The 12,809-nt window shown below is 42.3% G+C and overlaps 1 protein-coding gene across 2 annotated transcripts in view; it reads left to right on the top strand.

Annotated features, from left to right (window-relative positions):
* The window catches only part of PPP2R3A (protein phosphatase 2 regulatory subunit B''alpha), a gene marked incomplete at both ends in the record, with an annotated part of 116,915 nt that overhangs the window by 67,140 nt on the left and 36,966 nt on the right, over positions 1-12,809 (top strand). For both annotated transcript variants that reach the window (XM_080696238.1, XM_080696239.1), the window contains 3 exons: positions 3,444-3,600; positions 9,002-9,050; positions 10,527-10,616. In XM_080696238.1, coding sequence (XP_080552364.1) covers positions 3,444-3,600; positions 9,002-9,050; positions 10,527-10,616 — 296 coding nt within the window. The remainder of the gene's footprint in view (positions 1-3,443; positions 3,601-9,001; positions 9,051-10,526; positions 10,617-12,809) is intronic.

The following is a 12,809-nucleotide window of genomic DNA, read 5'->3' as shown; positions in this document are numbered from 1 at the left end:
TTTTTTGTGGTACTGGGGTTCCTGGAAGCCCTTCTATCTCCAGGCTACACTCCCAGACCTATTTTTACATTTTTATTTGAAAACAGGGTCTCCTAAGCCAGCGCACGCGGCTGGCTTCAAACCTACATGATCCTCCTGTCCCTGCCTCCCAAGCACGGGGATTACAAGCGTGTGCCACCACGCCCGGCTGCCAAAGCATTTTGATTTCCCAGTGTCTGCATTTAAAAAAATAGTTTTTATGAAAGTAATACATTTGTGTTATGTGTTATGACAGTGTTTTTTATCCTTTATGGGTTTTTTTGTTTTTGTTTTTGTTTTTTTTTTTGGTGATACGGGGGTGGAACCCAGAGCTTTTCTACCTCCAGGCTATACTCTCAGACCTATTTTCTATTTTATTTGGAAACAGGGTCTCAGTGAGTTGCTGAAAGCCTCACTAAGCAGCTGAGGCCGGCTTCAAACCTGCGCGATCCTACTGTCTCCACCTCCCAAGCGCAGGGATTACAAGCGTGCGCCACCACGCCCGGCTTCAAAAACAAAATTTTTTTTTTTATTTCTTTTTTTTTTTAATTTTATTTTATTGGTGCACTGTATTCATACATCATAGTGGGATACAAACTTTTGTAGACATACATGCACATATCGCCCAGTCAGCCCCCACCCGATCCCCACCCCATTCTCTCCCCATCCCTCCTTCCCATGCTTGGCTTAGTGGTTGACATCTAGTATTATAGCAATTTATCCAAAATTAAAAATGATAATCTCACATAACAGTTTCATTTGTCTGATACCAAGCGTTTGATGATTTAAAGATAGCATTTCAATATTTCTTTTTGCTTTCTTTCTTACTAGAGCATATTTTTTTCTGTTTTTTTAGGTGAAACTATCATATATTTATATATTTATTTTTCAGAAAAAAATCTATCCTAATATGGAATATGAATTCTAGATACCCAAAACGATCTTGAAAAAGAACAAAGCTAGCAGATATATATTTATATTTTCTGATTTCAAACCATATAAAGCTACAATAATTGAAACAGTGTAGTACTGTTCTAAAGGCAGATATATAGACCATTGGAGTTAAATACAAGCCTAGAGCTAAATTCTTCCCTATATTGTCAAGTTATTTTTGACAAGGTTTCCACGAACATTTGGTGGTGGAAATAATAATCTTTTAACTAAATATTGTTGAAAAATAATAATTACATGTAAAAGAATAAAATTGGACCTTTACCTAATCCCATATACAAGTATTAACTCAAAATAGATAAAAGACCTAAATATAAATCTTAAGACTATAAACTTTTAGGAGAAAATCTGGGTCATAAAACCTCACAACATTGAAATTGGCAGTGATTTCTTGGATATGATTTCAATGGCACAGGCAACAGAAGAATATACAAACTCCCTAAAAAATAAAAGAAAATATTGTATATCCAAAGACAATGTAAACAGAGTTAAAAGTTACTAATAGAATTGGATAAAATATTTCCAAATGCTATATCTGAAGGTATATTAATATTCCAACTAGAAATCCTAAAAATTAACAACAATAAAGGCAAACAATACAACTTAGAGATAGGTAAAAGACTAACATAAATAATGAATCTCCACAGATAACCAATCTTAGTTGTCTGTTGGATGGAAACTCTTGTTTCTCTGGTTCTGGTGAGTGTTACCTATTTCTTCTTTGTAGTTAATCTCTTTGAGTATTTTCTCTAGCGCTGGTTTTGAAGACATAAATTCCTTCAGTTTCTGTTTGTCATGGAAGCTTCTTATTTCTCCATCTAATTTGATAGAAAGTTTTGCTGGATAGGAAATTTTTGGCTGGAAGTTGTTTTCTTTCAGAGTTTGGAATATGTTACTCCAAGCCCTTCTGGCTCTCATGACTTGGTTTGGGAAGTCTGGAGTGATTCTAATTGGTTTGCCTCTGAATGTCACTTGGCCCTTTGTTTTTGTTGCCTTTAAGATTCTCTGCTTGGCTTCCACATTGGTCATTTTGACAATTATATGGCGTGGGGATCCTCTTCTCCGATCCTGTCTAAAGGGAGTTCTATAAGTTTCCTGGATCTGTGTATCAACCTCTTGCTCTATATTTGGAAAATTTTCTGCTATTACTTCCTTGAAGAGATTGTTGATCCCTTTGGTATCACTTTCTTTTCCCTCCTCTATTCCAATTATTCTTAGGTTAGCTCTCTTAAGATGGGCCCATATTTCTTCAATGTCAGATTCCTGCTGTCGGATATTTTTTTCTAGATTAGAAACTATGCATTCATTTTTGGATTGTTCATCTTCTAAGAGCGAGATTCTGTTCCCCATGTGGTCTAATCGGTTGTTTGTGCTTTGAATTGAGGCCTTTACTTCATTAATTGCATCCTTTATCTCTTTTTGGCTCTCTCTGAGTTCTTTTCGAAGCACCTCTATTATTTCTACAGTTATTTTCCTGATTTGATCTTCTAGAAATCTCTGATTTTCTGTTTTGTCAGGTTCTGATGTTGTGGGGTTGTGCACATTCATTACTCCAGTGTTATTCCTCTTTCCCATGATTTCGGAGGTTTGTGCCTTCTCTGGGTTCTTCCCTTGGGTCACTATGGCTTCACTTAAGGTGCTCTGGATCTCGAGTCTGTATTATCTCAGACCCCACTACTCCTTTACTGGGTTGTATCACAGAGTCTCCGACCCAGGGAGTCGATAGAGGCTGCTTTAAACTATGGGGGGTGCCAGGTTGCACGTTCTCCTATGGTGTGATATCTCTGCCACCACCACTCCCTCACTGGGTCAAGTCCCAGGAGGCCCAATACTGCGATTTCTCCTCTGTGGCCCGCAATTTGACTCACTGTTCTTGAGTACGCAGATGTAGCTGTACTGGACTCGGTGAATTCACTGCTGCTGCCGCGGCCGGTGGCAATATGGCGCCTCTGCCACGCCCTCGGCCATGAGGTTGGCGTATTTTTTCTTCTCTGGTTTTGATTTCCACTCTGAATCCCTGCAGCGTGTGCTGAGCTCAGCCACTGGGAGCTTTAAATGCTGTCTGCGCCGAAAGATCCCGCCTGGCTGTTCCGCAGCGGCTCACCTGGCTTGCTGTAGCCGTCCGTTGAGTTCGCCGCTGCCGCCGGCAGTATGGCGCTGCTGCCGCGTCCTCGGGCGCGTGTGTCTCCTCTGTGGCCCTGAGCTCTGTTCTCAGTCCGCTTTCTCTCTGGAGCCTGGTGGTTTTTTTGTTTTTCTGGTGATGGTGTTTTCTGGCTATGAAAGGCGCTCTTTTTGTGGTAATGGAGATTGGTTGTTAGCGGGACTCTTAAGCCCCGCTTTTCTCGGTCGCCATCTTCCCGGAAGCAAAACAAAATTTTAAATTCAATTTAAAACAGAAATTTGCTAGACTCTACAGTGGCCAAGTTTATTTTTCATAATTTTAAAATTTAATCCTTCTCTTTATATTATTTCAGACTTTGGCCCTTTTAGAAGAAGAGGAAGATATAAATCAAATTACAGATTACTTCTCCTATGAACATTTCTATGTTATCTATTGTAAATTCTGGGAACTAGATAGTGACCATGACCTGTTCATCAGCCAGGCCGATTTGTCGCGATACAATGACCAGGGTAAGTAATTCTGCGGTTGTATTTTGAAGACTTATGTAAAATATTCCACTCATTATGAGAAGTTCCTGGTTCTTAAATTTTATATAGAGATAAGAATTATTAAGAGAATGAGCAATGTAGATGATTTAATTTTTCTTATTAGAGTCCAGATGTAGAAGGGGTTTAGAGGTAAGCAAGTAATCCCGTTAGTCTTGTTTTGTTTTTTGTTTGTTTGTTTTTGGCGGTTCTGGGGATGGAACCCAGAGGCATTTTACCTCTGAGCTACATCCCCTGCCCTATTTTTTTTATTCTTTATTTTGAAACAGGGTCTCACTAAGTTTCAGGGAGCCTCACTATGTAGCTGAGGCTGTCCGTGAACCGTGACCCTCCAGTCTCAGCCTCCCAAATGCTGGGATTACAAGCGTGCGCCACCACGCCCGGCTCAATCCATTAGTTTTGATGAAGCATCAAGTCACTGTAGTAATGTGTATTTTTATGATGAGGAATTGAATAAAATTTGCGGTGTAAATCTGTAAGAAGGAGAATATATACTCACCTTTTATAGACTTTTTTGTTTAACAATATTTCTTTAAAAATCATTTTTTTAGAGCCGGGCGTGGTGGCGCACGCTTGTAATCCCCGCGCTTGGGAGGCAGAGACAGGAGGATCGCGCAGGTTCGAAGCCAGCCGCGCGCGCTGGCTTAGGAGACCCTGTTTCCAAATAAAAATGTAAAAATAGGTCTGGGAGTGTAGCCCAGAGGTAGAAAGGCTTCCAGGAATACCAGTACCACAAAAAAAAAGAAAACTATTTTTTAATTTAATTCTAGAAAGAAATTTTCTCCAGATAACTGTTTGGTTTTTTGGGTTGTTTTTTTTTCCTTTTGGTGGTACTGGAGTTCCTGGAAACCCTTCTACCTCCAGGCTACACTCCCAGACCCATTTTTATATTTTTATTTGGAAACAGAGTCTCTTAAGCCAGCGCGGCTGACTTCGAATCTGCACGATCCTCTTGTGTCCGCCTCCCAAGCACGGGGATTACAAATGTGCACCACCATGCCCGGCTTCTCCAGAAATTTCTGTAGATTAATTTTATGTATTTCTTTTACAAGAAAACCAAAAATTATATATCCCATATTATGTTTTTGCTTCATTTTTTCCATAGTAAACTTATTACTTACTGATTTATTATTCCTTTTTTTTTTTTTTTTTTTTTCAGAACTAGGGATTGAACCCAGGGGCATTCTACCTCCGAGCTACATCCCCACTTCTGTGTGTGTGTGTGTGTGTGTGTGTGTGTGTGTGTGTGTGTGTGTGTTACTGGGGGTGGAACCCAGGGGCTTTTCTACCTCTAGGCTGTACTCCCAGACCTCTTTTATAATTTATTTGGAAACAGGGTCTTACTAAGTGGCTGAGAGCCTCACTCAGTAGCTGTGGCTGCCTTCGAACCTGTAATCCTTCTGTCTCAGCCTCCCAAGTGCTGGGATTACAATCATGAACCACCACACCTGGCTTCTATTCTTTATTTTGAAATAAGGTCTCACTAAGTTGTAGAGGGCCTCACTAAGTAACTGGGACTAGCCACTAATCTGGATCCTCCTGTCTCAGCCTCCCAAGCACTGGAATTACAAGTGTGCACCACCACGCCCAGCTTGGTTTATTATTCTTAAGTAAGTACCAAGATACATTGATTCATTATTTGGTTATAAGATTATTTCTGTTCTGTCTTTAAGTGTTTTCTTGGCATTTCTTTCTTTCTTATGTAGTACTGGGGGTGGAACCCAGGAGCTTTCTACCTAAGCTTTCTACCTATGGTCTATACTTCCAGACTTATTTTATACTTTTTTTTTTTTTGAAACAGGGTCTCAGTTGCTGAGAGCCTCACTAAGTAGCTGAGGCTGTCTTTGAACCTGTGCGATCCTCCTGTCTCAACCTCCCAAGCATGGGGATTACAAGTGTGTGCCACCACACCTGGCTTTTTCTTGGCATTTTTAAAATCAGACTTTGAGCTGGGCGTGGTGGCGCACGCTTGTAATCTCCGCACTTGGGAGGCTGAGACAGGAGGATCACACAGGTTTGAAGCCAGCCTCAGCTACTTAGTGAGGCTCTCAGCAACTTAGTGAGACCCTGTTTCCAAATAAAATATAAAAATGGGTCTGGGAGTATAGCCCGGAGGTAGAAAGCCTCTGGGTTCCATCCCCAGTACCACCAAAAATAAATAAATAAATAAAATAAAATCAGACTTTGATGTCGGGCATGGTGGCACACACTTGTAATCCCGTGCTTGGGAGGCTGAGACAGGAGGATCGCACAGGTTCCAAGCCAGCCTCAGCAACTTAGTGAGACCCTGTTTCCAAAAAAGTATAAAATATGTCTGGGAATGTAGCCCGGAGGTAGAGGCCCTTGGGTTCCAACTTCAGTACCACACAAAAAAAGTTTCTAAAGTCAGACACTGTCTTTTTAGATGTAGCAGAACATGAATCTTAAGTAAAGGCATTGAGTTACATTTCTTTTTTTTTTTTTTTTTTTTTTTTTTTTTTTTTTTTTTTTTTGGTGGTGGTGGTGGTGGTACTGGGGTTCCTGGAAGCCCTTCTACCTCCGGGCTACACTCCCAGACCTATTTTATATATTTTTTTTATTTGGAAACAGAGTCTCTTAAGCCAGTGAGGCTGGCTCCGAACCAGTGTGATCCCCTGTTTCCGCCTCCCAAGCACGGGGATTACAAGCGTGCCCACCACGCCGGCAATTGAGTTACATTTCTATTACTTGATAGTCTGTGACTAATGGTATGTGTCTTCAGAAACAGCTCATTGTACATGAGGTCGGGTTTCATAGAGCACTGCATATTCATGAAGCAGAGTCCTCTTTCTCAAATCCTCAGGTGCCAGCAGACATCAAGGGGAAATACTCCTCAAGTGTACATACTAGATAAACAAACACATCGGTAATGTTACCCCTTCTTCTTCAAGTAGTCATAGCACGCTTGCCACGAGGGTGACATAAAGATGAACATGTCCACAGGTTCTCAGAGTGGTCCACGTGGCTGTGCGCCTTTCTCTTCCCCATGAACAGATCATCTGTAGATAGCCCGCCTCCGAGGCCGTGCACAGCGCTGTGGGCTCTCAGGCTCCCTCTCTGGCTCATATAACCGCATTTCTCAAGTTCCCAGATACCGTATATACTCACAGAGCACCTAGACTCGTAAGTGCATGAAGTCCAGAAAAGCAACCGTGTAGGCCTGCACAGAGGAAGGGACCACTGAACTCAGCTCAGATTGTCCACTCACTGAACTACGCTTAATGGAACAGCATAGAATAACACTATATTTAGTTTTACAGAACTGAATCATGGCCTCCAAGGCTAAAAAAAAAAAAAAAAAGACACTTAAAATAGATGTCAGCTGACCACATGTGGTGGCAACACTTGTAATCCCAGTACTTGAAAGACTGAGACAGGAGAATTGCAGGTTTGAAGCTAGCCTCAGCAACGTAGACCGTCTCCAAATAAAAAATAAAATAGGGCTCGGGGTATAGCTTGAAGGTAGAATGTTCAATCCCCAGCACCACACATAGGTACAAACAAAAAAATATTAGTTTAGGAATTAATATCCTTCCTTTCCTATACCACCCTTTTTTTTCTAACTAGAACAAATCATTTACCCCATAACCAGTGCTCAACAAAGTACAGAGGGCCTTTGTGTAAGCTTTAATGTTTGGCCAGCCATAGCTATCCTGACACACACAGGCCCAGTTTTCTTCAGCCAGACTAGTTTATATTGACTTAGTAATTCCATGCAGAGCTGGGCATGGTGGTGCACACTTTTAATCCCAGTACTTAGGAGGCTGAGACAGGAGGACTCCAGGTTCAAGACCAGCCTGGGCTACTTAGGCTCTCTGCAACCTGGCGAGATTCTGTTTTGAAATAAAAGAACACAGTAGGGCTGAGGGTATAGCTTAGAGGTAAAGTTCAGCCTCTGGGTTGGTAAAATCCCCCTGGGTTCCATCCCCAGGACTACAAAAAATAAAATAAAAATAACTTCATGCAGAAGAATTAAATGCTGATAGCTGCTAACTCTAATAACCTCATCACTGGTCCTAAAATTTTAATGTGCATGCCGTTGCCCAGGGTACTTGGTAAAATGATAGGTCTAGCTCCCTAGGCATCTACTATTTATTTATTTATTTATTTATTCAGTGTTTGTGTGTGTGGTGCTGGGGATTGGACCCAGGGGCATTCTACCTCCAAGCTACACCACTACCCCTGTTTTTTTATTTTATTTTTTTAATTTGGAGTCAAGGTCTCTGTAAGTTGCTGAGGCTGGCTTCGAACCTGCGACCCTCCTGTCTCAGTCTCCCAAGTGCTGGGTCACAGGTGTGTGCCACCAAGTCTGGCTTCCATTTTTTTTTTTTTTAACTAATGCCTCTGGCTATTTTGAATCCCCAGTGAGGTAAACTGTTGTTGATTCAATCCCCGCGCTTGGGCGGCTGAGACAGGAGGATCGCACAGGTTCGAAGCCAGCCTCAGCTACTTAGTGAGACCCTGTTTCCAAATAAAATATAAAAATATGTCTGGGAGTATAGCCCAGAGGTAGAAGGCCCCCCGGGTTCCACTCTCAGTACCACAAACAAACAAAGCAGTACACTGAGCCAGGCATGGCCCCACGTGCTTGTTATCCCAGTACTTGGGAGGCTGAGACAGGAGGATCACAGATTCAAGGCCAGCCTCAGAAGCTTAGTGAGACCCTATTTCAAAATAAGATAATAAAATAGGGATGGAGCTGTAGCTGAGAAGTAAAATACCCCTGGGTTCCACCCTCAGTACCACACACACAGCAATATACTGTCTTAAGGTATAATTGTCTCTCTATATAAATAAAACTGAGGTAATTTATAAAATGTTCTGTCCTAGACTCTTACAGAAGAGGAATGTAAAAGAAAAGTATATTTCTGGTCTAATTTGGTATCTTTCTGACGCTCTACTTGAAGTACTCTTCACTGCTCTACTCCATTTCGTTCTACGTTAAGAGCTGCAGAGTCCGCCCCTTAAACTTAACCCTACAGTAAAATCTGTCGTTTTGGAGGGACTTGCTTTCGTCTTACTGGAGACAAGATCAGTGCACACTCTGCACGTCTGTCTCAGGTGTCGGGATACTCGGAATCAACTCCGAATCAACTGCATAAACACTTCCCAGATGTCAGGCGTATCCATTCGCTGATTCTTTTTTAAAAATTATTGATTGGGAGATATGAAGCAACCGCATTCTTCTAAAAATTATAAATTATACACAAGTAGGACTTTAACTCCTCATGTCTTTATCACGGAGTGTTATGGTTTCCCTTGTCGCAAATGACAGTACATCTGCCAGGAGCGCTGCTTATGTAGAGCGTGTTGCTAACTAGCCTTGTAATTTCTTTTTTATGTTTAGCTTCATCAAATAGAATTATTGAAAGGATATTCTCGGGAGCAGTAACAAGGTAAGATGTTTTAAATCTGAGTTAAAAATGAACTATAGGTAATACCGTAACAGTCTAATTTTAGCAGGGCTTCGTGCATAATTTGGCAGTGCTACTGGGTCAGATATCCTACAAAAACATACAGTCAGGTCGGAAGTGGTGACACATGCCTTATTATTTTGGAAGCTGAGACAGGAGGATCACAGGCTTGAAACCAGCCTTAGCAACTTAGACTCTCAGAAACACCCTGTTTCAAAACAAAAAATAAAAAAGGGCTGATGGTGTAGTTGGGAGGTAGAATACCCTTGGGTTCATCCTTAGTACCAAAAAGAAAAAGAACATACATATAATCATGGCTTAATATAAGACAGTTATACTTTTTTTTTCAATACTGGGGATTGAACCCAGAGGCATTCTACCTCCAAGGTACACCCCAGCCCTATTTTTTATTCTTCTTTTTTTGTTGGTTTTTTTTTTTTTTTTTTTTTTTTTTTTTTTTTTTTGGTGGTACTGGGGTTCCTGGAAGCCCTTCTTACCTCCGGGCTACACTCCCAGACCTATTTTTTACATTTTTATTTGGAAACAGGGTCTCCTAAGCCAGCGCACGTAGCTGGCTTCAAACCTGCGCGATCCTCCTGTCTCTGCCTCCCAAGCGCGGGGATTACAAGCGTGCGCCACCACGCCCGGCTTTTATTCTTCATTTTGAAACAGGGTGTCATTAAGTTGCAGAGAGCCTCACTAAGTAGTTAAGGCTGGTTGTAAACCTGCAATCCTGTGTCAGCCTCCCAGTGCTGGGATTACAAGTGTGCGCCACCACTCCTGGCAAGACGGTTATTCTCTAATATATTAGTATTATCTTCTGGTTTTACCCTGGAGGCCTTTAAAAACAGACATACTCACTGGGCGTGGTGGCACATGCTTGTAATCCCTGCGCTTGGGAGGCGGAGACAGGAGGATCACGCAAGTTCAAAGCTAGCCTTGCTGGCTTAAGAGACCCTGTTTCCAAAAATAAAAATATAAAAATAGGTCTGGGAGTGTACCCGGAGGTATAAGGGCTTCCAGGAACCCCAGTACTACCAAAAAAAAAAAAAAAAAAGTAGGTCTTGGAGTGTAGCCCAGAGGTAGAAGGGTTCTATCCCCAGTACCACCAAAAAAAAAAAAACAGACACACTCTAATTTCAGTATTTGGGAACCTGAGACAGGAGAATCACAGGTTCACAGCCAGCCTCAGCAACTTAACAAGGCCCTCTGCAACTTAATGAGACCATTTCAAAACAAAAATATTATAAAATAGGGCCGGAGGTGTAGCTCAGAGGTAGAATGCCTCTGTGTTCAATCCCAGTTCCACACAACACACCAAAAAAGGCTACAGAAGGTGGTCCTTTATGAGGTATACAGGATTCTCAGTTTTAAAAACTTTTAACTAAATCTTCAAGGGAAAAAATGTTACTTCCTTTCTTAATTGCTCAGGAAATTTTATAACTATGTTTTTTCCAGAGGGAAAACAGTACAGAAAGAGGGAAGAATGAGCTATGCAGATTTTGTTTGGTTTCTGATCTCTGAGGAGGATAAAAGGAACCCCACCAGGTATGACTTCCAGGGGCCAAGACAGGACGCCTGGCCTCTGTCCTCCGGGAGCTCTCAGTCTGGGACGGAGACCGGCAGAGTCCAGGGCCAAGGCATAGCAAGATGAGTACCAGGGCCCACAGAGACACAGGTGGGCCTCAGCTGCCCGGGGGAGGGGGCTGGCAGGGTTAGTAAGCATTCATACAGAATACGGGAGGAGATACTGTGCGTTTTAGTTCTTTTAGGATCTTACTGGTTCAGTAGTTAAATTGGAGAAGGAATGAGAAGCAAATTTTGGGTGACGAGTAGCTCAGATCATACCCTTATTCTCCTCGTAGGAATCATCACTCCCTTTTCTCAAACATACCTTGATTTGTAGTGTAAATTTATATGCCTATTTCTCTCCACTACTGTGTCTCTTATTTAAGCCAAAAAACTTAGGCCTCTCTCTTTATCTCCATCCTGTATAACATAATGTTCTGCACATAGCTTCTGCTGAGTACGGGGTGGGGGCTGGTGCTGATGATAGATCCTCTGAGCTACACCCCCAGTCCTATCTTATTTTTTATTTTGAAACAGGGTCTAAGTTGCAGAGGGGCTCCTTAAGTAGCTGGATCTGACCTCAAACCTGCGATCCTCCTGCCTCAAATTCCCAAGTACGGGAATTACAAGCGTGCACTACCACACCCAGCTCCATATATACATACTTTTACATATTGTTTGCAATTTTAGATTATTTTCGCTAGACTAAATCTTGTATCATTTATTTTCTTGAGATGGGATCTCGCTATGCCCAGGCTAACTGCCAGTTACCAGGCCAAGTGTTTTCCTGCCTCAGCCCAGGCATACATCACCATGTCATGCCTGGAGTTGGGTTAAATTTTAATCCTCAGATACTCCAAATTTTTCACTGACTTCTCTCCTAAATACCCTTTAGATGAATAGTTGAAACATCCACTATTTTCTCCATAAAATAAACTCTCAGAAAAGGAATTGCCAGTTAAAAGGAGTAGAAATTTTCTTTAAAAGAAAAATGGAGCCAGGCGTGATGAGACAACCCTGTACGTGAGAGACTGCAGCAGGAGGAGCTCAGGCTTGAGAACAGCCTCAGCAACTCAGTGAGACCCTGTTTCAAAATAAAAATATAAGGCTGGGGGTATAACTCAGAGGTAGAATGTCCCTAGATTCAATCCTCAGTACCACAAAAAAAAATGGAATCAGTTTATACCTTTATCAATAAGGTATTTAGCATATTTCTAGAACTCTTACTAACACTTAGGAGAAATATTTTCCAATTTGATCAGTTAATGATTCAGTATCAATCCAGGCATGGTGACACACACCTGTAATCCTTGGGAGACTGAGACAGGAGCATCTCAGGTTCGAAGCCAACCTCAACAGTTTAAAGAGGGCCTCCACAACAGCAAGATCTTATTCCCAAATAAAAAATTCTGGGGGTTGTAGCTTGGAGGTAAAATGACCTTGGGTCCAATACCCGGAACTACAACACACACACATACACAAATCAGGATCCTTATAATCTGCATTTCTTTGACTGCTCTGGGGGTTGATACACACGTGTGGCTTGTCACCGAATGTTCTGGGAGTATGTTCTAGAAAGGCCTTGTTAGGTGACTTTGTTGTGTGAACATCATAGAGTCTGCTTACACAAGCCTAGATGGTGTAGGTCAGTCTTCATTGTGGCCTCCTGACACAGCCAGAGGTGTGCTAAACACTGGGCGTGTGAGTTGCTGCCAGTACAAACAGCTGCTGTCTTCCAGTAAACCTTTGCTCAGTAATGCACTCTAAGTAGTGGTGAAAGGTGGGCACGCTCTTGGAGAGGCCGCGTGTCAGTCAGCATTCTGGCTGCTGCGTCCCGCTGAGTCTGACCACACCACTTAGAGGAAGGGAGACTTACTTGCTCACAGCTCCTTGGAAACTCCAGGTTCCATCCAAGGATCTCAGGGCACCACAGTGGGGATCAGAGGGGGGAGGGCACGAAGCTCTACTCACGGGAGAGGCCAGAGCAAGCCCCGCCAGGGAAGAGGGAGCCCTACACAGGCCCCCCTTCTCTAATCACACCCAATGGCCCTGCCCACCACCCAGGTATGTCCATTATAATGGATTTGGCTGAGATTAAAAGCCTCAGGATTTAACTATCTAGGGACCCTGAGCTTTTCAGGGGTCATTCTCTGTCTAACTGTGGCAGTACAT

The sequence above is a fragment of the Muscardinus avellanarius genome (assembly GCF_963383645.1).
Source record: "Muscardinus avellanarius genome assembly, chromosome: 5".
Lineage (NCBI taxonomy): Eukaryota > Metazoa > Chordata > Mammalia > Rodentia > Gliridae > Muscardinus > Muscardinus avellanarius.
Note: the sequence above shows the minus strand (reverse complement) of the source record. Positions and strands in the feature narration are given on the sequence as shown.